The sequence below is a fragment of the Drosophila guanche genome, unplaced genomic scaffold (genome assembly GCF_900245975.1).
Source record: "Drosophila guanche unplaced genomic scaffold, DGUA_6, whole genome shotgun sequence".
NCBI lineage: Eukaryota > Metazoa > Arthropoda > Insecta > Diptera > Drosophilidae > Drosophila > Drosophila guanche.
Window position 1 is genome coordinate 16585131 of NW_022995743.1, and position 22740 is coordinate 16607870.

Consider the following 22740-nt stretch of genomic DNA (forward strand, 5'->3'; position numbering starts at 1 on the left):
CATTCTTTCTGTTTTTTTTTTTTTTAGTTTTCAGAATGCATTTCTATCCTCGCAAGGATTATTTGATGGCCAGATGTTCCCTTTTCGTAGCCAATAGTCTAATATTTTGTAGCCGTAAAAGCCGGAAAAGCTTTAAAGAGGAAAATGGGAGTGCAGCTGAAGTCATTCGAAAAAAACACCAAAATGATAGGCCCGTGGCTGCAGAATTTTGGTTGCAATGGAGCTGTATTGGAGTGGAATGTGGAGTGGAATGTGGAGTTTGGAGTTTGGATTGTTGCAAAAACTATGACAGAAATGGCGCCTTACGCACTGTAAAAACGTTGCAGGCTATGCATTCTTTTAATGCTCGTACCTATGCATAAATGTTGCAGGAATTGTGGTGTGGTGTGGTGTGGGGTGGGGTCAGATGAATGGAATCCGCGCATCGCTGAGCACAGATAGGAGTCGACTGGCCATTGTTGCCACTTGCATGAGCTGCAATGCAATTTGCAATATTTTTTCGTTTTCGTTTTTACTTTTTAATGTACTTGTATGGGTCATGGAATAGGGTAGAGTAGGGTTATGGGGTACGTGCTCTTAGAGAATACAAACCCCTTTTTGTGGTGGCCATCATCAATGGATGCATAATCAACCGCTGGCCACATGGCTATATGGCTATCTGGCTATCTGGCTATCTGGTTTCCCCCCTTCGTGTACTGCGGAGTTGTTTGTACATATATTTTGAGTGGACCCAGTTTAGTTTTTAATTTGATGCCTTTGTTTACTGTCATTCTGTTCTAGCTTGTTGCACACTGCCGCTGGCAAAGGGCAAGTTGCAACAGGGTGGTTCACCTGGGAGTGGTGGTTGCGCGCCATTTGCATGGCTCCCTCCCCTCGTTGGCCATTCCCCTACCCCTTTCACATTTGTTTCATTGTCGCCCGTTAGTGCTGGCTCTTATGCTCTCATTCCCTACAGCTCTCGCCTGTCTGGGAATGGCTCGCTTTATGGTCAGCACATTAAGGTAATGGCCTGGAAAGTCAGACTGGTCAGTTGGCGTCCCCAGTCGCGTCCCTAGAATGGAGTTCAAATTTCGTTTGTATTCATATTCAACGGGAGACTCAATGCAACCTCATCCCAATGGCATGGCACAGGGCACATTTTATGCCTGTTCCACAATCAATGCCGACTCAATGTCGAAGCGACAGTGGGGACAGCAGGTGTCTGTGGCCGCTGACCAATCCATTCCATTCCACTTCACTTTTCTTTCGCTCTCTGATGATGAGGGCTCATCAGGCGGCCCAGAGGCATTGTCAGTCAAGCTGCACACACGAGCCGAGCTGAGCTGAGGACAGGTTCCGGTTCTGTGGCATGCAAGCAAAACTCAAAATCGAGCACGCGATATTACTTAGTCCAGCGACAGTTTTGTTAAACCAAAAATATATGTATGTGTGCACTGAGAAAAACTTTTGTTGAAATCAAAGAGTTTTAATCTGGTTTTAATCTGTTATCTTAACCCCATCCTTACCTCTCTAAGTGGGTCGCACTACCGTAATGGATGTAGTTTTAGTTATAGATCAATTTGTGTGGTTTTTTTTCTGTCAGTGCACCAAAAAAAAAACACACGCACAGAAATTCGTGCATGTCTCGCATAAAGGAGTCTCGAGAACGCTGCGCAGGCGCAGTTCCAGGCTGCGCACTAATCATCTGGCTGACAACTGCAACAACAACAGCATCAGTCTTAAGGCAAGCAACAGCTGAGGATGAGGCAAAGGCAAACCGGCTGCCGCTGCCGCTGCTGCTGCTGCTGCTGCTGCTGCTGCTGTCGCTGACGGCAGCAGACTAACGGCAGGTGCAAAACGTTTACCACTCGAACGAAAATTTCCTACCTGATTTAATCTGCTGTTGTTGCCGCTTCTCGCCTTGCCTTAGTCTTCTCCTTGGCTTCTTCTTGTTCATCCTTTGCGTTCATTTTACTGTTCCAGGCTGTTGCTGTTCCTTGCATTTGCTGTTGTGGCTGTTGTCTGCGTTGGCAGGGCTTCGTTACGTGCTGTTTCAACTAGCACTCGGGGCATAGCGTGGCTTGTTGCTCCATGCTCCACTGATCACACACATTCACTCACACACACACACGCACACAAGCATCAGAACAAGCACGGACACGTTGCCATCACTCAAGGCTGTTGCTGTTGATGCATTGCACGGCTGCCTTCACTTTACGCCGTTTCTCTCCCACTTTGGCTTCTCTTTACGCTTGCGTTTGACTTTACCCAACAGCAACAAACAAAATAGCGAAGAGCGGCATAGATGGAATTCCAACTCTAACTGTACGCCCTAGCTTAGCACTGCATGCGGGTACATTTAGAGCCAGTCGTCTTTCACTCCATGCGGTATACTCTTTTAGTTAAGGAGTACGGGGTACAAGAACGCAGCAGAGGCAGGAGAAGCGCAGTCTGTGGTCTCTTTGGTTTTACTTTCTGCGCTCTTTTTTTGCGAGGAGAGAGAAAGGGATAGCGACATGCAGCGGACACGCATCGACGTGCAATAAAAACAATCCCCTAGGAGCAGTCATCGAACAGTGGGAGGGGAGCTAATGCTGACCAACAAAACAACACAAAAAAACCATTGAAGTAAAAACAGAAGAAGGAGGAGTACAATTGGAAGAAGCGACATCTGCAACGACAACCGTGTACATCTGCATCCCACAAGCAGAGCAGCAGAGCAGAGCAGTGCAGCGCGTTACGGAACGAAACGGAACGAAACGGGATAGACAGAGCGTCAGGCAAGCATGTTTTGTGTCGTCGCAGCTGTCTTTCCCCCCTCCTAACCAACACTCTTGTGACGATTCAACAGATTTTCGGTTTTCGGATTGCGTATCTCAGCCGGTGCAGCATCTACTGCTGCTTTGCAATGCTTTCAAATTGGTTAATAGACAGGCCGAAGGACAGCAGAGCGCTCAGCACGAGACTGTGCCGTGCCGTGCCTTGCCCTTCTCCTCTCCACCACCTACGGCAGGACAAACAATGTAGGAGGCATATGAGTGAGTGTGCGTGGTACCATATAAGGTGTCAGAACGTGCAGCTGTCAATTCCTGCACCCCTCAAGGTTTCGGTTCTCCTACTCATTTGGAGCTACGACAGACACTAATATCGAATTCTGAGGTGTGTCAGATTTGTAAATGATGGCGCGCTCAAAGGCAGCCAGGGCTCAGTCCATTCGGGCAGGGCCTAGTTTTGTCTATAGTTCAGAGGTAGAGCTTGCAGTCAAATAGGAACAATGGAATTTATTTAAACTTTTCCAGTAGCCTGCTGTATTTATTGTATTTTATTTTTTCACCGAATAGATACCATGATAAGTCTCACAAAATTCGTAATATATTTATAGAGAGAAAATCCCATTACTTATATTCGCTATGCGTTCCCTTTGTTGTCGCCGATAATTTAAAGATTTTACTGCATATTTCAAATTTATTTTAGCATTTTTTGTTAAAGCGTTTCACATTTCCCCTGTGCATTCTTAAAGGTACGGGACCTTCATCTATAACCTTCAATTAGAGTCAAATCGGGTCCAGTGATACAGCGTTTAAAGCCTCCAGCTATTCTGGTTCACATTCTGTAACAACAGAAGCAGCGAGGGGCTCATTGAGGGTAAAGGGAGGTCAGATTCCGGGCATTTAAGCAATTAGCACTTTTACAGCTCTTTCCATTTAAATCACGAACCTCGCTGCTACATCTGCCGTCAGCCGAAAACGAAAAACATTTCGAAAGAGTTAATAACAAGCTGTAAACAATGCCAAGTCCCTCGGCCCCCCAGCGCACCACTTCAAAATCCCTGCAATCGTCGTCGAAATATTGAAAAAAAGAGGAAAGAAAAACAAACAAAAATCGTCCCTGTTGCTGCTCCTGATGCTGTGTGCAATGCACAGATGTCGCTCAGATTACGAACTTAATTGCCCCAGTGCAGGATATGAAAGCCCCAGCGCCAGCGCCAACCCCAACCCCAACACCAGTCCACGTCCCAATCCCAGTCCCGTTCCCGTTCCCAGTCCCTGAAACAGAGAAAACCCATTGCAAAAACAGGGCAGCCAGAAGAGAACAAAAAAACAGCGCTTGGCTAGCCCAAAGCTGCAGGCCAGACCAACAACAATCTGTCCAAAATGTCAGGGGCCAACCTTTGAATGCGAAACATTTCAGTTCGAAGAGAAATAGTGAAGGCCTGCGTTAGGAGTTCCCTTAAAAAATCCAATGTATGTATGTACTTATGAGCGTGTTTGTGCGGAAAACGGCTTTTGCATTTTTTATGGAGCAGCTTAAAGTTATTTAGATCGGGTCAATACATTTCATTCTATATAGGCAGCACTTAACTGACTGTTCATCCAAATATGTATGTATGTGGTTAAAGCTAGAAAATAAACATGTTAAATTATTTAAATTCAATTTTGATTCAATATTTTACTCCATTCTTTAATCTCCTTTAGAGCAAACCTAATTTCATGGTCTCTAAGAACATATTCCTCGAACGCCTAAAAAGGAAGCCTACAAAATCTCCATTAGAAAACTGAAACCCACTCACTGTGATTTTCCAGAACAATGTCACATATTTACAAACATATGTAAATATGTACGTATGTACATTTCTGGCATATTCACGGGCCGTGAATGTCCTCTATCGTTATTGACTTCAGTTCACAAAAAAATACACAAATGCCATGTATGCCATGCTTGAAGCTACTTGTACATTTAAAGTCCTTTATTTTGTGGGGGTCTTATCGGCATTTGAGTCAAGTGGTTGAGTGGTTGAATGGATCCTTTGCAATTGAGCCAAGCGTGCATTTATCCTTTGTTTCGCCTGCCATTCGGTGCACGTAAATCTTTTCAATTTGAATCAGCCGAAGCGTTTGTCATTTTGACTAATGGCTTATCAAACAAACACAAACAAACGGGCCCGAAGCCGAGAAGATGTTTGACAAAATTTATTGTATCGTAAATTACGTACAAGAAAAAGAAGCGGGCCAAAAGTGAGGCAGAACAAACGGAAAGTGAAAACTTTTCTGGCTTACAGCTCGTAAATTCTTTTGGAAAATGTATGCAAACTTTTCTGTTACGGCTGGTTTTCCTTTGGCGGCTGCCCAGGACGATTGTTGGACCCTTTCTGGCTTACGCTCTGCTTCTTCAGGTGACTCCCTGGATGTGCCTCGACATGCAAGAATGCTTCAACTCCAGTCGTCTGCAATCTAATGACCGGCAGCAGGACTCGGAGCAGGCCCTGGAGTATCACTTGGTGCTGGACAGGTCATGCCCCCCGCCCCAGGAGATTGTATTTGGAACCTTTTTCGGTTGTCATTATAAATTAACAATGGGTCTGAGACCAGAGCAGCGCAAATATTTCAGCGTGCAACGACTCCAGACACGCTCCGTTCAACATTCTCCCCACCAAATGGTGGAGCATTCACCATTTACCGCTGCAGGAACAATAAAAGTCGCAGGAGACGAAGACTAAGGAGATGCTGGCCTAAGGATGACAAAAGTTTCCGTAGTTGTTTGTTCGTTCATTCATTCGTTTGGCGGCATCTACTACACTGCTCGAAAATGTGTACCTACACAAAATGCAACTCCAAGCAGGAAATCGTTTATCCTATTCCATATGTACATACATCATATACATATTTACAGTGAAAACTCTCTTGTTGCGCTGCAACTCCTTGCGCACTTGTAGTTCCTATTAATTTATAATGAGCAGTATTTAAGCTCCCTTCGACAGACATGCCGCTTGTGAATATTGAGAACCTAATAGGATGAGGAATTAACTAATGGAAAGAAGTTGCCATGTTCAGATTTGATAGAATTACAAATGATTCGTTCAATTGAACAGCAAACCCTTACTTTATTCTCTCCTAAATGCAATAATTCTCTGTTAATAGAATGTCTTTTATGGAACTTCCTTGAAACTTACTGCAATTTTTTCTTTGAGTGTACCCTCGTCCACCTTGTTGCTGCATTGTGTCAACTGGTCTCTCCACTTAGTCCCGCGCCGCAGCCCTGCCCCTGCTGTGCCTTCCACCCCTACCTCGTGGGCATATGAAACATTTTCTTTGGGACAAGGAAATATGAATTGCGTGCCGAAGAACAAAAAGCAGCTAAGGAGGAAAGAAAAGTTTCTCTCTTGTTTTGTTCGTTTCAGTTCTGTTTTCTGCTGCCTTCTTTTTCTCTCTTTTTTTTGTTTGCTCTCTTTATTTTCTTTTTGTGCGGGATACCCGGTAATCTTACAGGACAAGGGTATCCTTTGTTGGCGGAAATCGTAAAGGAAGCGATCTGCCACTCGGAGACTAAATGAGTGAATGAATTCATATCCAAATGAATTGGATGGTGTCCCACTAGAGAGTATCCTTCTGTCGGAATGTCTACTGTCCCGCGTTGTTATTTTTGGTTTCCTTTTTCGCTCTTGTTGCTGCTGCCGCTTTTTTTTCGTGTGCTATTTTTGTGTGTTTTCTGCTGGCGCTGCTTGTTGTTTGTGATTTATTTATTTTGTTGTTTGCCGCTTTGTTGTCACTTTACGCTTTTATTGTGCCACCACCCCTCAGTCCAAGAACCACTCTTCCACCCCCCATCCGGAGGGGGTCCTCCATCACCCAACCGCACACCCACCAGTAGGATCCACAGCCGCAGCGAGTATACGCCTCGTTGTGCTTTGCTCTAAGCCAGAAATCATAAAGTTAAACTTTGCTGATTACCCCTGCCCCCGCCCCAGCCATCTAAGCCGTATGTATAATGGGTTGTTGCCGGGACACCGGGCTCAAGCTCGGTGCCGTGCCGCTGGATAAGCGGGTAACCAGATAACCCCAACCCCATCCCCGGTCGCAGGCCATGCCCAGAAGCAAAAGGCAGAAGCAGGCATCAATTGAAAGTCAAATCATAAGCCGGAAATCGTTATACATATCACCTGCTGCTGCTGCTGCTGCTGCTGCTGCTACCACAAAAGAGAGGGAAACAAATGCCAGGATCAGAGCGAAATGTGTTTTTGCTTGGGGTTTCCTGCACATCCGTTCGATTTTGCTTAAAAGAAATGCGGTCGGGGCATAACGACTCTCGACTGTCAGCTGCCGCTGCCGAGCATCTAGTTTCCGTTTGCAAATAAAACATATGCTTGTTCCTGGCTCAATGATTCCGATTCCTGGCTCTCTCCCCCCAATTTTAAATGTAAATAAAATTTCAGGTAAGGCCACTCACAATCTCAACACTCAGCCTTTACTTAGTTGTACGTACTGGCGTCGTTTCATCTGAATGCCCCTTCTGCCCCCTTGTGTGCAGGAGTTCCTCAATCATTTCGATTCTGCATATTTTCCGTATTTGTTTCAATAGCTTAAAGGCTTGGCATCGATGAGCATCCCGGCCACCTGAGTTCCGTCCAAGTGGCTTGATTTTTATTTATTTTTAATTATGCAACATTTTAAGGAAAATATTGCCGTGTTCAAAATAAACAGAGAAGCGAATGGAGGGGCAGAGAGAGAGAGACAGTGAGAGATGGAGAGAAAATGACACAGAAATCACATATTTGTTGACTCTGAACTTTTGATTTATGCGCTCGAGGCAGAGCCTGTCGGGGGGGGGGGGGGGGGGTTGTGTTGGGTAGTGGCAACTTCATCAGTTGGCATCCGAGTGTGGCAGCCACTCCACACACCCTCCCCCCATCGCCATCCAGCCACCGCATGCACTGCTGAGCATGCAAAGTATGCAGTCAGGAGGCAGACGGGCACTCGCTTACCGCATTGTCCTGTCAGCGTCATTGAGAATGAAATATGAACAGGAGCTGGAGCATTGGTTAGAGGAGGGGCTGAAGGCAGAGCCGATGCCGCAGCCGGAGCCGGAGCCATGTGAAAAGTGCAGACATTGAACGGCAGTCTCTGTTGTTGTTAATTTTCAGGATTGCCACAAACACAGTGGCCATTCCTCTCTATTTCCCCACTCGTTTTTTGGCCAGTATTCACTGTGTCTGTGTGCCTGGCCAGAAGGTAGCACTGCAAGCGGCAAATTGCATGCGGTGCCAGGCATGGAAATCATTTCAAATGTTGCATCCGGAATGAATGGAGCCCACCGCACGCCCACCAGTCCGTCTCCGACCCGCTGCCACCCACTCATTTGTTTTCTCCACCGCAATTTAAACGTTGACAGCGGACAGAGCACTCGGAGCACGAAGCCAGGAGTCAGGAGCAAGGAAAAACCAGGAAATTATGGTATGAGCGAACATTGTAAATCGCCATTTAGTCCTGGCTTCAATTAAGCAGCTGAAAATCCCGGCGAGAGATGATGCTCCAGGCAGGGGTGGAGTAAGCTGCGGCGTGGTTTCGCTTTCAGGTCGGTGGACACATGTATACTATTTTTTTGTTCGCTTATTATATTTCATTTTTTTGCTTTCCTTTACATTTTATTGCCGGCCACACGCAAAAGTTCCACTTCGTTAAGCAAAAAAACGGCCAAGCGAATATTTTATTGGGGTGCCAAAAGGACTCTTGACTCGACTTGTCATGTCCGCTCGCGTAGAAGCGGACAAGCGGAGAAGCAGAGAGACTCACTCATGGACACGCTCAGGCACGCAGACAGCGTAACTTTGGCATTGGCATTGGTCTAGCTACCAGTACAGTCAATTTCTTGTTTGGCCTTCTGCCACCACTCCCACACTGTGCCCCTCCTCTGTTGTGCCAGTCATCTTTTGGCGTTATGTTTGCTCTAAGAAAAGGAAAAGAATGAAGCGAATTGGTGGAGGCGGCCGGGATTGGAGAGGATGGGATACTCTCCCATATAAATTCCATAAAATTGCAACAAAATAAAATCAATATAATGGGGCAGTAATGCCCATCAAATTTAAAGAGCTTGTTATTCAATTTGTTTCATTCTGCCGCTGAATGATGGATTGAAATTAATTTGGAATTGGATAAATGTAAATATTTGGGGAGTAGCTTGTACTCATGATTGAAAAATTCAATCTGATTTTGTCAATCCACCTCCCTTTTGCTGTAATGAATGATTTCTACTTCTACTTTCTACTTCTACTCTCAAATGATACAAGGGTAAACCACACTCCAATCCGACTTTCTGCTTTGTTGTTTTCTCTAACTCTTTGGATCCAATTATAGTGATAATCCTCCGCCCTTTTGCTTCTGTCTTTCCATCTGCTTTAAATTGTGTTTCAGCTGGCTGCAAAATCATTCCCGATCATCTTTTTTGGAGGCATGCTCTCAGATGTCTATCGCAGACAACACACATTTTGCCGTATTCAGCGGGTATTCAATTAAAATGGAAGAAAAAAGTAGCCCTTGACTGGCAGATCGCATAACCAGAGGAGCACAGGAGCCCAGCAGCAGCGGAGCAACCCCTAAGCGAGAAAAGGGAGAGCAGCTGCTCCCTGTGGCATTGCTTTGGCCCTGCTTGAATCCGTACAACAGTTTGGTGGGGACTGTCGACTCTACATGGCAGATGCGGCAGGAGCTTCATTAAAATTAACAAAACTTAATTGCAGCTTTCGTGGCACGTAGCATGTTGCAAATGCGTGTTCCAATCTATTGGATGGGCTGCCCCGTCGAGGGAACCCAGCACCTGCTGTCCTGCTGACGATCGGTGCGGCCAAGCTGACGAAGAATTTTGATATATTGCTATTGGGGTTGATCCTTAGTACTGGGATCCTGGCTGATTGCAGCTGCAATCGCTTGGGGCGGCATTAGTCGGGCCTCGACAGTCCTCAGCCTGTCACTGCTTGTACCTCTGAAATGGAAATTTGTGAACTTTTGGCATGTCATTTGACATTTGCATGCCACACAGACCTCCAACACTGGTGGCCCTGGCAACCGTGGTAATCCGAACCGCCCCCAAACAATTACCCAAAAGTGTACCAAAAGTTCATTGTGCCTTCGGCGTTTATTCAATTCCTTTCAGCTCTGACATTTGTCTGGCTTTTTTGCGCCTGCCCCTCGAACAACTTTCCACAAACTGCCATCAATTTCTGTGTCCAGGCTGGTAATTAATTGAATGCCCCATGTCCAGCGCTGCAGTGCCCTGAATAGCCAGCCGCCTGCTGTTGTGCCTCGGCCTCGGCCTCCTCTTGTGAAATCATATCCATAAATTGCCGGCTCACACTTGTGGCCAACTATTTAACATAGCTGGCCGCATATGGCGGAGTGAGCCGCCACCAACGCGGCCAACGTCGCCCTGTGTGTGTGTGTGGTCGGTGGTCTGTGGTATCGATGTCCTGGCAGCAGCTCTAACATCAGCAGCAACAGCAACAGCAGGAGAGCGGCAGTTGTGGCTGGTGTGGCAGTTGTTTAAAGTGTGCCTCGATAAGCGGCCAGTTGGTCAGCAGCACAATCGAGCGATCCGGTTTCAAAACAAAAGTTTATGGTTACACCCAAAGCGCACCCATGTGGATGATGATTAAATGTTGGAGGGAGCCAGAGATACAAGAGACATAGGGAAAGAAGGCCACACTGCCGCGCTGCCACACCCCATTGTCTTACGACTCGTATAATTCCCGCATTAATGACGTCGATTTCAATAAAAACAGCCAACATTTTATGCCTGAGCGAGCGCGTTTTAATGCGAAAGTCAAACAGACACCAGATAAAATAAATATAACTCATACGCCCCGTCTGCAGCAGGGGCTACCATGCATAAGCCATGCGGCACCAGGAGCCAGGGCCAGGGCCAGGGGCCAAAGCAGCCGCAGAAAGAGCAACAGAAAGAGCAGCTGCCCAGCTACATATGCATATTTCCGGTCCCAAACGGAGCTGTGCGTGACCAATGTGCAAGGGCCTGGCCACATTTGCTGACCAACTCCCAGGGCACTGCAGCAACTACAGCAAAAAAGCCAGGGGAATGCACTTGCAGAAATTGTTAAGCTGCAGACAGGTAAATAACTTTATTCGATTTGCAGTGTGCTGATTGTCCATCAGTTCAAAGAGCACACAATACCAGCTACCTCTTGATGTCCAAAAATATTTTAATTGTTTCTACATCCAATCGCACTTTGAACTACTTCCCCGTACAGTGATAAACTATTTCACAGTGCAGCAAAAGGATAGGGGGCAAGGATTGTGAAAAAGTCCGTTGAGTCCATTACAATAAAAGCGGTAAACTATGTTGCATACACTCTCTCTCTCTCTCTCTCTCACACACACTCTCACTCTGTCGCTTCCCATGCGCTGGGAACAGGGAAGACCGTTGAATACTTGCGAGTAGCGTTTTTGCATGGAGCATAATTTACAGGAGCTACAGGGGGTAGCTATATGTAATTTAGATCGGCAGATAAGCAGAACTATGGTAAACTAATTAAGGATTAAATGCTGCCCTGGTATTCGTTCGAATACATACTCGTAGTTCGTGTATGTACTGACGGATGAATATTAATGGGCATTTTTCTGCTGCTCTGGATGCTCCTCAGACAACAACCCATCCATCAATCAATCAATCAATCGGATTCGATCAATTAATGGCCATTAAATGAGCATTAATCATGAGCGCACAAACCCAAGCTCTCCAAATGCAGCGCCCTCTAACCTTATTGTTCCGTTAATTAAAATTCAACGGAGTCGACAGCAAAGAACTCCGTGCTGAGGCAAGCTGCGCATAAATGTTGCAGCACTCCTGGTCTATACATGGTGGTCTATACCCTGGCCTAGAGTCCGAGTTATACAATTTTTAGCAGGTATTTTCAGACCTTTCATCCTTTCCTTTCTATGTATGTAGATTGGTTCCGTGTTTAACGTATATTTTGTTACAATCATTTTATTGCTGCTAAAGATAATGATAGAGTACCTATTACCCAATTATAGATCTAAAAAAGATGCTATGCCTACTGCCAAATACATAAATATGATATCCATTGTTCCGTGCACTGTGCATGGTGCGGCCTCTCCTCCGTGGGTAGCTGTAAATCAAACAGTTTCCACCCAATGCCCACACACCGTCAACCCAACCAGCGCGTGTGTCCCTTCGGTCTCGTCTGGTGTGGCCTTTTGCATAAGCAAATACGCGCAATTCACAAACACGTGACGCCTCTCTGCCTGCCACTCTTTTTCCATCTCTCTCTTTGTCAACCGACTGGCAGTCGACTGGCTGCATGCAAGAGTAGTAGTCGGATGGTTGGGTGTGTGGATGAGTGGATGAGTGAGTGACTGAGCGATGGCGATGGTGACCAGTTCATGGTTCAATGACAAGCAACTTTTCGTTGGTGCTGGTTCTGGCTCTGGCCATTCCTCTCCCGTGTCCCGCTTTTCACTCTTTTACTCTGTTTTGTGCTAACTGGCGGAGCCCTCCACTTCCACTCCGTCTGTGTGTACTGCCATCGGCTATTTGCCTGCGGTTTGACACTACCCATACTGTCACACCCACCTGCATACACCCGACGGCCTCTTGTTACATTTCTTTCTGTCTTTCTTTCTCTATTTGTTTTTTTTTGTTGCTTGCGGCTTTTGTCTGGACAATTGTTTAATTATGTACAACATTTGGGCGGCTTGGGGGCTGGACAGGTGCGGATTATATGCATAAGTATGGGTATCGTTGGGCAGGAGAGCACTTTAAGTACAGTACTGATATAATTTAAGTGGAAATATGAGCCAAGAATGTGTTCTCTCATAATTGTTTGCCTCACTTTGTGGTTGTCTTGTTAAATACCGTTATTATCCGACAGATTTACTGACCAAAAAACAGTGCTGCCTAACGCCAGGTGGCGTTATTTAATTGTACTTGAATATAATTTACATTAAATTGAGTGTCTACAGCCCATAACTAGACATAACATCACATGAGAGCCACTTGCACATGAGTCAGCCCTCAATGGACATTAAAATCTAATCTGAATTAAGGGGTGTGGCTGGGGGGAAGCAAGGATCAAATAATATCAGTAATATTTTTGGTATGAAATCAGTGTTCGCTGAGCTTAAATACCGACTGAATATAAAAATATCGCGCCAGTCAATTACACAACTTTCGATTGCATTTGAATCACCCATTCAATCTAATCTGAAGAGCATTTATAACCAATATTGACCCGCAATTAGGCGCAAAGTAGTTTCCTACTGCCAATCCTCCTCATATCTCCAACACCACCACCACCACCACCGACACCGACATTTCCAATTACGATTTTGATATGAGTTGAACACGGCAAGTTTCCAACTTCAACATTGATTTGTGCCCCGTGGGACTGGACAGGACAGAACGGGATATGGGGAGGTGGCGCACAGAATATTATTGGAATTGGATCATAGCATAAACAAAACACTACCGATTCATGGTCGAAGGTCGAGGCTTTTGCACTGCGCCCCTGCCAGAATAAACATTTGCATAACGAGCCGGCCATTTTATGAGCCATATAACCCCCAAACGATTTCCCGCTTTTCCGGCCATTCCGCTTGCCACGTGACAGCAAAGCGTTAAGGCCATAAAGGACTATGAGTGCTGTGGGGCAAAGGGGTGCCTGCCAGGCGAGAGTTAATTGAAAATTGCGGAGGAAAACAGCAAATGGAAGAAGCTGTTTAGCTGCGTTAAAGCTTAAGCTGCAGCACCTTTGGAATTTTATTTGCTTGGCATATTTGATTACAGGCTCCGCTCTCACACATACACGGAGTAAGTACTCCCACGGACACGCCTGGGAATATCGGGTGTCAAAGCTATTTCCTGGCGCACATTTTTGCAGCATTTCCATGTCAAAGCATTCAAGCAGTGAGTGGAGCCATTGAAAAATACATCGTTTGCTGATGCTGCATCAGTTTTCTCAGAGAAATGCATCTTCCAGCCTTAGTGTCTGCCGTGGAATGGGAGTGGAGGTCCCGGCAGGTCGCGTTTCTGCGGCGGACACGTGAAGCCATCATCAATCTAGGAGCACTGGCAACGACACTTTTAACGACTTCTTGTGGATTACTTCAAACAAAATAACCACTTTGTAGTAGGAAATTTTATGTTGCCCCGGTTGGTGTCGATGGCTTTCGGCTTTCGGCTTTCGGCATCAGCCACGTCTACGGCCACGGCTTTGGCTTTGGCTTGGGCTCTGGATATTTCACTGCATTTTGGCCAAAGTTTTGCTGCGTGCCCCGAAAGTTTACCCTTTACCCCACCTCCCCCCACATATTGCACACACTCGTATATCCGTGTCAGTCGGCAGCCGCAGTGCAAATTGTTGGACTCTGCCGCCTGGCTTAAAGGAGCAACAGCCGCAGAAGGCGGTGGAGATAAATATTTATTGATACTGCAGCAACGTGGCGTAATTTGCGTGCAGTAAACGTCCACTTAGATGCAGTAATTTTGGACTGCTGTCTTCTTCCGACAACTGCAACGAGCAGCGCAGTTGTTTTATGTGCAGAAAGTTTGTGTGTCCAAGAAGGTGCAGTGCATAAGAATTACATATAAATCCGTACAAAATTCTGCCAAGTGTGTCTGTAACTTCTTGCCTAAATCATTAATTTTTTAATCATCAATTTTCGCACATTATTACTTGTGGCAGGTGCTAAGGAACAGTGCAAGAAATCTACATGGTTGCTTCATCCATTTTTGCAACCCGCAAAGCTCTACCGCAGGAGCTTTCTGCTTTTTAGGTTAAGGAGCTTTCGAAACCCGTTACCCGTTGAAAGGGATCGATTGAAGCATTTCAGGCATCGTTTGGAATGTTCATCGGAATGAATATAAATGGATATATTTATTATTTTCTATAGAAGCCTATAAATCCGTATAATCCCAGAGGTTTTCCATCGCCATTACTGAACTGTTTAGTCGAAGATACCCTCCTCGGCTGCCTTGTTGACGAGTGCCTTCAGACCGGCCGTAACCTCGACGCCGACCTCTGTGATCTGGTTGGAGGGCAGGAAGAAGCCGAAGGTGCCCTTGTCGCGCAGCTCCACGGTGCAGGTGAAGGGAATTTTCTTCACACCGTAAGCCCAATCCTTGGCAGCGCCAGAGACGACATCTGAAGGTGAGTGAAGCGATGCGATTAGTTGGGAAATCAGTGGGGAAATGACTCGAAATACTCACAGTTGAGCAGACCGCTGGCACCGTAGGTAAATGCAGAGCCGTAGGGCTCGGAAGCAGCATCGGAGAAGGCAGCGGCGATACGCTTCATCTGCTCATAGTTGGGGGGGAACTCGGTGTTGCTGTGGCCATAGGGCAGGAGCACATACTGGCCATAGGCGTGGAAGGCCATGTAGGAACGGATGTAGCCATCGTCGAAGGAGCTGACGAAGGACTGCAGGGCGAGGATCTCGCTTTCGGTATTGGGCTCGTCACCGCCGAACCAGTGGTCGCAGGGCTCATCGATGTTCCAGCCAGCTCCGCCCCAGTGGTAGTCGAAGTTGCGGTTCATGTCGATGCCATAGCAGAGGCCGGAGGAGTTGGAGGCGCCATTGGGGCGGCGGTTCTTGCGCCACAGCCGCTCCACCTCGTGGGTGTAGACGAAGCCATCGGGGTTGACCATGGGCACCACAATCCAGTCGTATTCCTCGCTGAGGCGCTGCATCTCGGGGTCCTCGGAGTTGATCAGCTGGTTGAGCAGGAAGGTGACGGTGGCCGAGGAGATCCACTCCATGGCGTGGATATTGCCCTCAAGGAGGATGGCCTTGTTGCCCTCGCGCTTCGACAGCCTGATGCTCTTGATGTCGCGACCCTCGTACGACTGGCCAATCACCTTGCACTCCAGATAGTCGTGGGCGGCGCACTCCTTGTCCACCCAGTCGTAGATCGTGTCCAGGGTGTGATACGACTCCCACTCCATCTCTGTGTCCTTGTCCACAGCTGACTTATCCAGCAATCTGAGTAATGGAATTTTTAGATGCGATCTATTGATCTGTTCCGTGCCACTTACTTTTGCAGATCATCGACAATCACTTTGTAGACAATCTCCAAGTACTCCAACTTACTCTCCACGTACTTATGCAGCAGAGGACCCACAATGACGTTGTAACTGTTACCAGGACCAGCCAGTTCGTTGAGGAAGTGCACCTGAAACGAGTTACAGATTGCACTGGCCTGTTGCCCTACAGCAGAGTTTTGTGTCTCTTACGGATATTTCCTGGCTGATCTTCTTTAGTTCCTCCATCTGGCCTCCGTTATCGATGAACAAACTGTAGATCCTGAAGTTGTCGTAGCGAACGGCATAACGGGCCACGGCCGACTTGGGCGCGGCCAAGGCCAGCGGCAGGATGGCAAGGAGGAGGAAGAGCAGTCTCATTTTGGTGTCTTGAACGATCTAACGTTCACTGTGTCGCCAGTGGATACGGACAGGGCTTTTATTTGTCTCAGGAGTGGCCACTCCAGATGGTGTTGTTATCTAATGCAACGCTGATAGTGCCTATTGCATGTCGGAATAGAGGAAACAATTGATCAGTCATCTGGCGTGTGTCTTTCCCTTGCTTATCGGTACCTAACCAGCCTACCACAAAGTAAAGAGCGAAGTGAACTTTGCTACTCCCGGATGGACACTTCGAAAATTGCGTGCTCCGCTCCGATGACGATATGGTTGTATCGACAAAGTCAAGTTTAGGAAAATAATGAAATTAATGCACTAAGCGTGAAGGCAGCCACTCTTGTTATCAGGAAGTGCCACTCATCGTGAAATATGTCAATTTAATTGGGAACCGTCTGCGCGTGAAAGAGCACTTCTCAGGGAATGCACTCGGCACCTAGGGAATGCGAGAGTTTATTTATTAATTTAATCATCATTGCAATTTTTTATGAAATATTTAAGTGCATCTTATCACTAGCTAGTTAATCAATGCTGGTGATTTTCTTCATTTGAAATTGTCTTTTCAACGCGCCAAGTGCGGCAAATGCGGCCACACTTAATGGTGATGCACAAAGAGTTGGCGCACCCCAAAACGAATTCATTTTCGCAACTTACCGTTTGCCATTACAACAAAACTAACAAACTTCAAGTTATGTTTTAAGTTGAGCAGTATTCCATTAAATTTCGCTATATTACGAGAATCAGAAGGGACATTTGCGCTGGCCGGAAGTGTATATTTGATCGTCGAATCCGCGGTCACACTGAAACGAGCGTGTAGGTAATAAGTAGTTGACATGTAGCAAGAACAAAAGTAAACATTTTTTTTGAGCAGTTTCGATTAAGCTTCATTTTCTTAATAATCCATTAAAAATGTGTCCTCAAAATGAGCTAATGTGGTAATAATTGTATATATTAAATGAATAAAATAACATTTTTAGTGTTAAAAAACCTAACAAGCTGATAATCTTAAAAATAATATCAAAATTAAGGAATATAATTTCCGTCAGTATTGTTCGGTATATTTTTTACATGTTCTGGTATATTTCCGATGGCCAGGTGGTATATCTTATCGATAACTTAACCTTCACAACAGCTGTTCGTTCATGTGTATTGATAGGCCGCCCATACAATTTCGTTTTCTCGAACAGCTCGCGCGCTAGAAAAGTCTTTAATAGCTAATCGCTCCCGCACGTGCCCAGCTATAGTTTGCAGTAAGATAATACATTACTTAAGCTTGGCAGAGTCTACAAGAGAACGGCACAATCTCCGGAAGATAGATATGCATTTGACATTACATAAGAAGCGATGAGCGAATATAATTGGGAATCGAAAGAAAATTGAAAGCAGCGCCAGCGAACGCTGCCCGAACACACAATTGAAGATATTTCATCAGCCAATAAGGAGCGCAGCCACAGCAAGAGTTTCAAAGTGAAGAAAAGTCTTGTGCAATTGGAAACAAAGCAAGAAAAAATATGTGCTGGGCAACAATAAAGCAAAGGCAGGAGTGTATCAACTGTAGCAGCAGTGACGCCGCCAGCAACAGCAACAGTAACAACAACAAGAGCAGCAACCAGAACCGCAGAGAATTTGCGCCTAGCAACAAGATCGATTTGGCGAGCGAATTTCTTTGATTTGCGCCCATTAGTTCGACATTTTCAAGCCAAAGAGTGTAAATAGTAGTACATAGTACATAGTAGTTATAGCACAATTCACACGCACAGTGAACGCCGTGGAAAGAAGAACTTACGATTATAGCAGTAATACAAAGATACAATAGAGATCGATCCCAAAATGAATACCAGCGCAGTAGCAGCCAAGGGCAGTCCCAAGAAATTCAATGTGTTCTCCCACTTCAAGTACGAGCATCTGGTGGCCGGAATATCCGGAGGTGTAGCGTCCACAATTATACTCCATCCACTGGACCTCATCAAGATTCGATTTGCTGGTGAGTAGCATTTAATTCACTTTACGCTTATTCGTTTCCACTGTGCCTGGGCCCGCCAGCTGTTGATAGTGGACGCCACGGCACGTGCAGACGCTTCTACAGCGTCGCCAGCTTGGCTGGAGATTGCAATGTGCATCGTGCCTCCCCTCCCACCCCCACCTCCCCTTTCGCTTGTGGTTGCGCAGTGCAATTGGAAAATTTCCATGGAAAATTTGAGGCGGCTGCAGAAAAGCTTCGTGCCTCCGTAAAGTGAGACGATGACGGCCTGGGATGGTTCTCATTTTGAGTGTGGTTTTTTTTTTGCTGACTCGTCCGATAGCTGGTCGAAATTTATTGATTTGTTGACAATTCTGTGTGACTGATTATGCTCCACTCCGTTTCTGGCTAAATGTACTCTAATCTAGAATTCTCGAGAAAGAAATAAAAACACGCCCTCAAATGGGTTTCGCTTTCCGTACAAAGATCGATATTAACAGTTAACCTGCCAACAACAGTTACAATTGCAGAGGAAAAGAACAGCTGATTGTGATTCTGAACCAGCTGATATTCGCTGTTTTCTGTTTGTTTTGTGTAAAAGCATTCAATGAATCATATCCCAACATACAAGTATAAATGTAGTTGGCCTCGTTCGCGCTGCATGCGCAAAATATGTCTACACGAGTAATATTTCCGTATAGTCGGGTTCAAAATAACAACAACAGGAGCGGGTTTATTAAATATTATTGTTGTGTTTCTGCTTGCTGCTTGAGATCAGCGCTAAAAGGCGACCAGCGTAAGAGTCAATATGTAAATTCAGCAGAAAAAATGTTGAGTAAACAACAACAACAATGGGAGTCCCAGCAAATTAGGTTGTTTATGCGAATAAAAATCACACCATGCAAAATTTCGTTAACTGATAAAGCAGCTCAAAGACCTAGACGGTCGAGGGTACGGGTAGATAGCAGCCCAGCTTTCAACTCTCAGTTCTTCTATTTCTATGTGCTTTGTATCTCCGAGTAATATAATTCCAGTACGTAAATCTTATCCAGTTTTCAACAGCTGTTTTCTATTGACTTGCGCAAGGCCTTCCACTTTTCTGCGGTGACGCATTTGCCTCAGAGACACACACAAAACTTGTTTGCTTTTGCTCTTTTGCTCACGTGACCACGCTGCTACTGCTCTTTCTGCTGACTGTACATTCGCTTTGTTAACGGCAACTTTCGGGCGCTGACAGACGAGCTTTGGGCAGTGTCCGGTTTATGTGGCACAAGCAGCCGCAAAACGAGTTCCAGCCTGTTGCCAAGCGGGAAGCTCGCTGAATCAGCACCACCACTTGTTGTGACCTTATCGGGTGCGCTGCCATCGAGTGCACCATCAAAAACTCATTACTTTGGCCCTAAACTCGATTGGGTCAGTAGATATGTGGATGTGTGATTTATAGATCATCATCCGAACATGCTGCAGAGCAGCAGTAGCCAGTTAGTGTCATCGCTCAAGGTCACTGGTGGGGCAACTAAGAATAGCCAAGAAATACAAAAATTGAGAATACTGAAAATTCTGACGACAGACGAGCCCCCTTTCTGGCTTGTGGCGCTGTTGTCAGGCCAGCTTTGCCCCCACTGTAGTCGTCCATACATATTTTCATATAAATAGATGCTAATGGACGCGTAAACATGTAGAGCTCATTTCGACTCTCCCTTCTTATCGCATCCGCTAGCAATTAACGCTATCTGTTTGGCGAAAACAACTTTGGCCAGGGCCCGTTGGAGTCAACAACTGATTTGCCGTCCGTTCCGGGCCGTGCGGTACCGAGCCGAGGGCCGTACAGTTGCCTACGGTAAAGAAAAACACAACCCCAGGAATGACGTATCCTCGCCATACCCTTCTGCCGAATTATTCAACTATATGACACACGATTTCTATTGCACTGTCTAGACGTATTTATCACTAACGGTTTGGTTTGTCTACTTTCAGTTAACGATGGACGGACTGCAGCGGTTCCCCAGTATCGGGGACTGGGCAGTGCCTTTACCACCATTTTTCGGCAAGAGGGCTTCCGAGGCCTTTACAAGGGGGTCACACCCAATATCTGGGGATCGGGCTCCTCCTGGGGGCTTTACTTCATGTTGTAAGTGGCTCTAAGCTCCCAATTGGCTCGAAGAACGATTAAACGATTAACACTTCCCATGTCTTTTGCAGCTACAACACCATCAAGACATTCATCCAGGGCGGCAACACAACGATGCCCCTAGGTCCCGCCATGCACATGCTGGCAGCCGCCGAGTCTGGAGCCCTCACTCTGCTCTTAACCAACCCCATTTGGGTGGTGAAGACGCGCCTTTGTCTGCAGTATGACTCCTCGGCCAGTGCCGAGTATCGGGGAATGGTGAATGCCCTGAGCCAGATCTACAAGGAGGAGGGTATCCGGGGATTGTACCGAGGGTTCGTGCCCGGCATGCTGGGCGTCTCGCACGGAGCCATTCAGTTTATGACCTACGAGGAGTTGAAGAATGCATACAACGAATACCGCAAGCTGCCCATCGATACGAAATTGGTGTGTATACAAATCAATGGGGAACAGCATCACATGACCAGGTTGTTCGTGCCGTTGCCATCTCATTTAATATATATACAGATATAGGCACATCCATATCTGTATATATCCGGCTGCGGCCGGTTTTTGGTGACGTCTGAGTGATTTGGCAGATGTTCAAGAAAATTCGTTCGCATTGCTAACCGTTGCTCGCTTTCCATCCACAGGCCACCACCGAGTACTTGGCCTTTGCGGCCGTCTCCAAGCTGATTGCGGCAGCAGCCACATACCCGTACCAGGTGGTGCGTGCCCGCCTGCAGGATCACCACCACCGCTACAACGGCACCTGGGACTGCATCAAACAGACTTGGAGGTACGAACGCATGCGCGGTTTCTATAAGGGACTTGTGCCGTACCTCGTCCACGTCACCCCCAACATCTGCATGGTCATGCTGATTTGGGAGAAGCTGACCAGCTAGATAGAGTATTAGCCAGAACCTAAAATCTAGCATCTAGAATCTGGAACAGAATTTAAGCACCTAGAATACACGAATCTTTCTAGTTTCCTCCAATGTGCAACAATTAGCAATGAGCAGCAAAAAAAATGACAACATGTTTTGTATTATTGTTATAATTCGATTAAGTATTAGCCCTAAGTTAATTCCATAATTAGTTTATTTCACATACTTGCGCCTCTTCACTTTTAAAGTAATTGTTGTGATGGTCTGCAAATTGATTGGTATGGTGCATTTCTTGCACACTTCACCGAAGCAACACACATTCTTACACCCCATTTAGTTGGTAGTTTAGTTAAATTATTTATTTTGTAATGGATTGGAATTGTTGTTGAGACAAAATTTCGTTTTGGCAAAAAGATTCTTCATAGTTTCGCAAATGGTTTATAATCTTAAGGATGAAATGAACCTTGACACTTATGTAAATAATCATAAAACGCATTGTGAACCACCAACTAAGCTGCTGAAGCAGAACAATCCCAATCAAATCATACAACCAAGAGAAGAAAATACAAAATTAGTTACTTACCTACCTACATTAAAATGCCATGATGGGCAATCCAGAAGGAACAAGAACAACTAAAAAAAAACAGAAAACACTATAAACCAGAATGTCTCGGGTCCAACCAGAGTCTTTTAATTTGAACAAGGGCTATGGGCTTCGGCTTCAGCTTCAGCCGTACGCTGTGTTGTAAGTAGTCCGTGCACCTTCCTCTCTTTTCACATTTTCGTAACTTGTGGAGAATCTCTTTGCTAAACTGAAACAGCCAACTCGTTGTACTGTAAGTAATTGTAGCCACCTCATCACAGTCACTAACCCCCCTATCCATGCTTTGTTTCATTGCAGATTCGAGGGCGGAAGCGGCTTCTACAAGGGACTGCAGGCCAATCTTACGCGTGTGATACCCGCTTGCATGATCACGTTCCTGGTGTACGAGAACGTTTCGCATTACATGCTGGCCAATCGGAAAAGGGCCGAGGCTGAGGCTGACAAGGACGACAATTAAACCAAGCTTGCAGATACTTACGATTCAGGATTCCTCTAGTAAATAGTTTAAGAAGTGTACCTCTATATCGCATTACATTGTATCAGGAGTCGCAGGACAGCTGCGCACGTGTTGAGCACGGGAAAATGTTCCTTGTTCTGAGGCTGTTGAACGATGCTTTAGTCTATAAGTGGCTGGTTTTACAACGCAAAACATCAAATGCCATTAAATGTTGAACTAAGTTAAAAATACTTGTGAAAACAGCCTCCATCAGGCATCGTACATTGTCAGGGGAAGCTTATAAAAAGCATTAGTGGTTGGGTGAATAACTAAATCGTTAACAATGGTACATTTCAGATAAAATATTGCCCGTTTTCGAGCTTCAATCGATAGCTTGTTGGAATCAATAAAGACCCCAAATTAATCGCTAATTGCGATTGCCAATCGCTGTCAAATTGGAGGCTGTTCAACGGTTGTTTGGGCAGTGCTTACGAAAGCTTTCGGCGAAAGCTTTGCCTCTGCTTTCGTTTTCATTGCTTTGCCTTGCT

The 22740-nt window shown here is 45.9% G+C and overlaps 2 protein-coding genes across 2 annotated transcripts; one reads left to right on the top strand and one right to left on the bottom strand.

The window, feature by feature from the left end:
* Positions 1 to 14723: 14723 nt before the first annotated feature.
* On the bottom strand, positions 14724 to 16220 carry LOC117588959 (zinc carboxypeptidase). Its single transcript, XM_034280550.1, has 4 exons — positions 16013 to 16220; positions 15815 to 15951; positions 14989 to 15761; positions 14724 to 14923 (listed from the first exon to the last, which is right to left on the bottom strand). The coding sequence occupies exons 1-4, from the start codon at positions 16178 to 16180 to the stop codon at positions 14727 to 14729; spliced, it is 1275 nt and encodes a 424-aa protein (XP_034136441.1). The 5' UTR covers positions 16181 to 16220; the 3' UTR covers positions 14724 to 14726.
* A 1125-nt stretch (positions 16221 to 17345) lies between these two features.
* On the top strand, positions 17346 to 22441 carry LOC117584205 (mitochondrial folate transporter/carrier). The gene is made up of 5 exons (XM_034273015.1): positions 17346 to 18179; positions 20133 to 20286; positions 20358 to 20712; positions 20919 to 21064; positions 22054 to 22441. The coding sequence occupies exons 1-5, from the start codon at positions 18026 to 18028 to the stop codon at positions 22211 to 22213; spliced, it is 969 nt and encodes a 322-aa protein (XP_034128906.1). The 5' UTR covers positions 17346 to 18025; the 3' UTR covers positions 22214 to 22441.
* The last annotated feature ends 299 nt before the right edge of the window (positions 22442 to 22740 follow it).

Excerpts from the sequence above, each read along its gene's own strand:
- LOC117588959 (XM_034280550.1), bottom strand. The coding sequence starts at position 16,180 with ATGAGACTGCTCTTCCTCCTCCTTGCCATCCTGCCGCTGGCCTTGGCC. Across the intron at positions 15,762-15,814 it reads ATTGTCGATGATCTGCAAAA|ATTGCTGGATAAGTCAGCTG; the intron begins GTAAGTGGCACG and ends TCCATTACTCAG. Across the intron at positions 14,924-14,988 it reads TGCCAGCGGTCTGCTCAACT|ATGTCGTCTCTGGCGCTGCC; the intron begins GTGAGTATTTCG and ends ACTCACCTTCAG.
- LOC117584205 (XM_034273015.1), top strand. The coding sequence starts at position 18,026 with ATGAATACCAGCGCAGTAGCAGCCAAGGGCAGTCCCAAGAAATTCAAT. Across the intron at positions 20,713-20,918 it reads TGCCCATCGATACGAAATTG|GCCACCACCGAGTACTTGGC; the intron begins GTGTGTATACAA and ends TTCCATCCACAG. Across the intron at positions 21,065-22,053 it reads TGCATCAAACAGACTTGGAG|ATTCGAGGGCGGAAGCGGCT; the intron begins GTACGAACGCAT and ends GTTTCATTGCAG.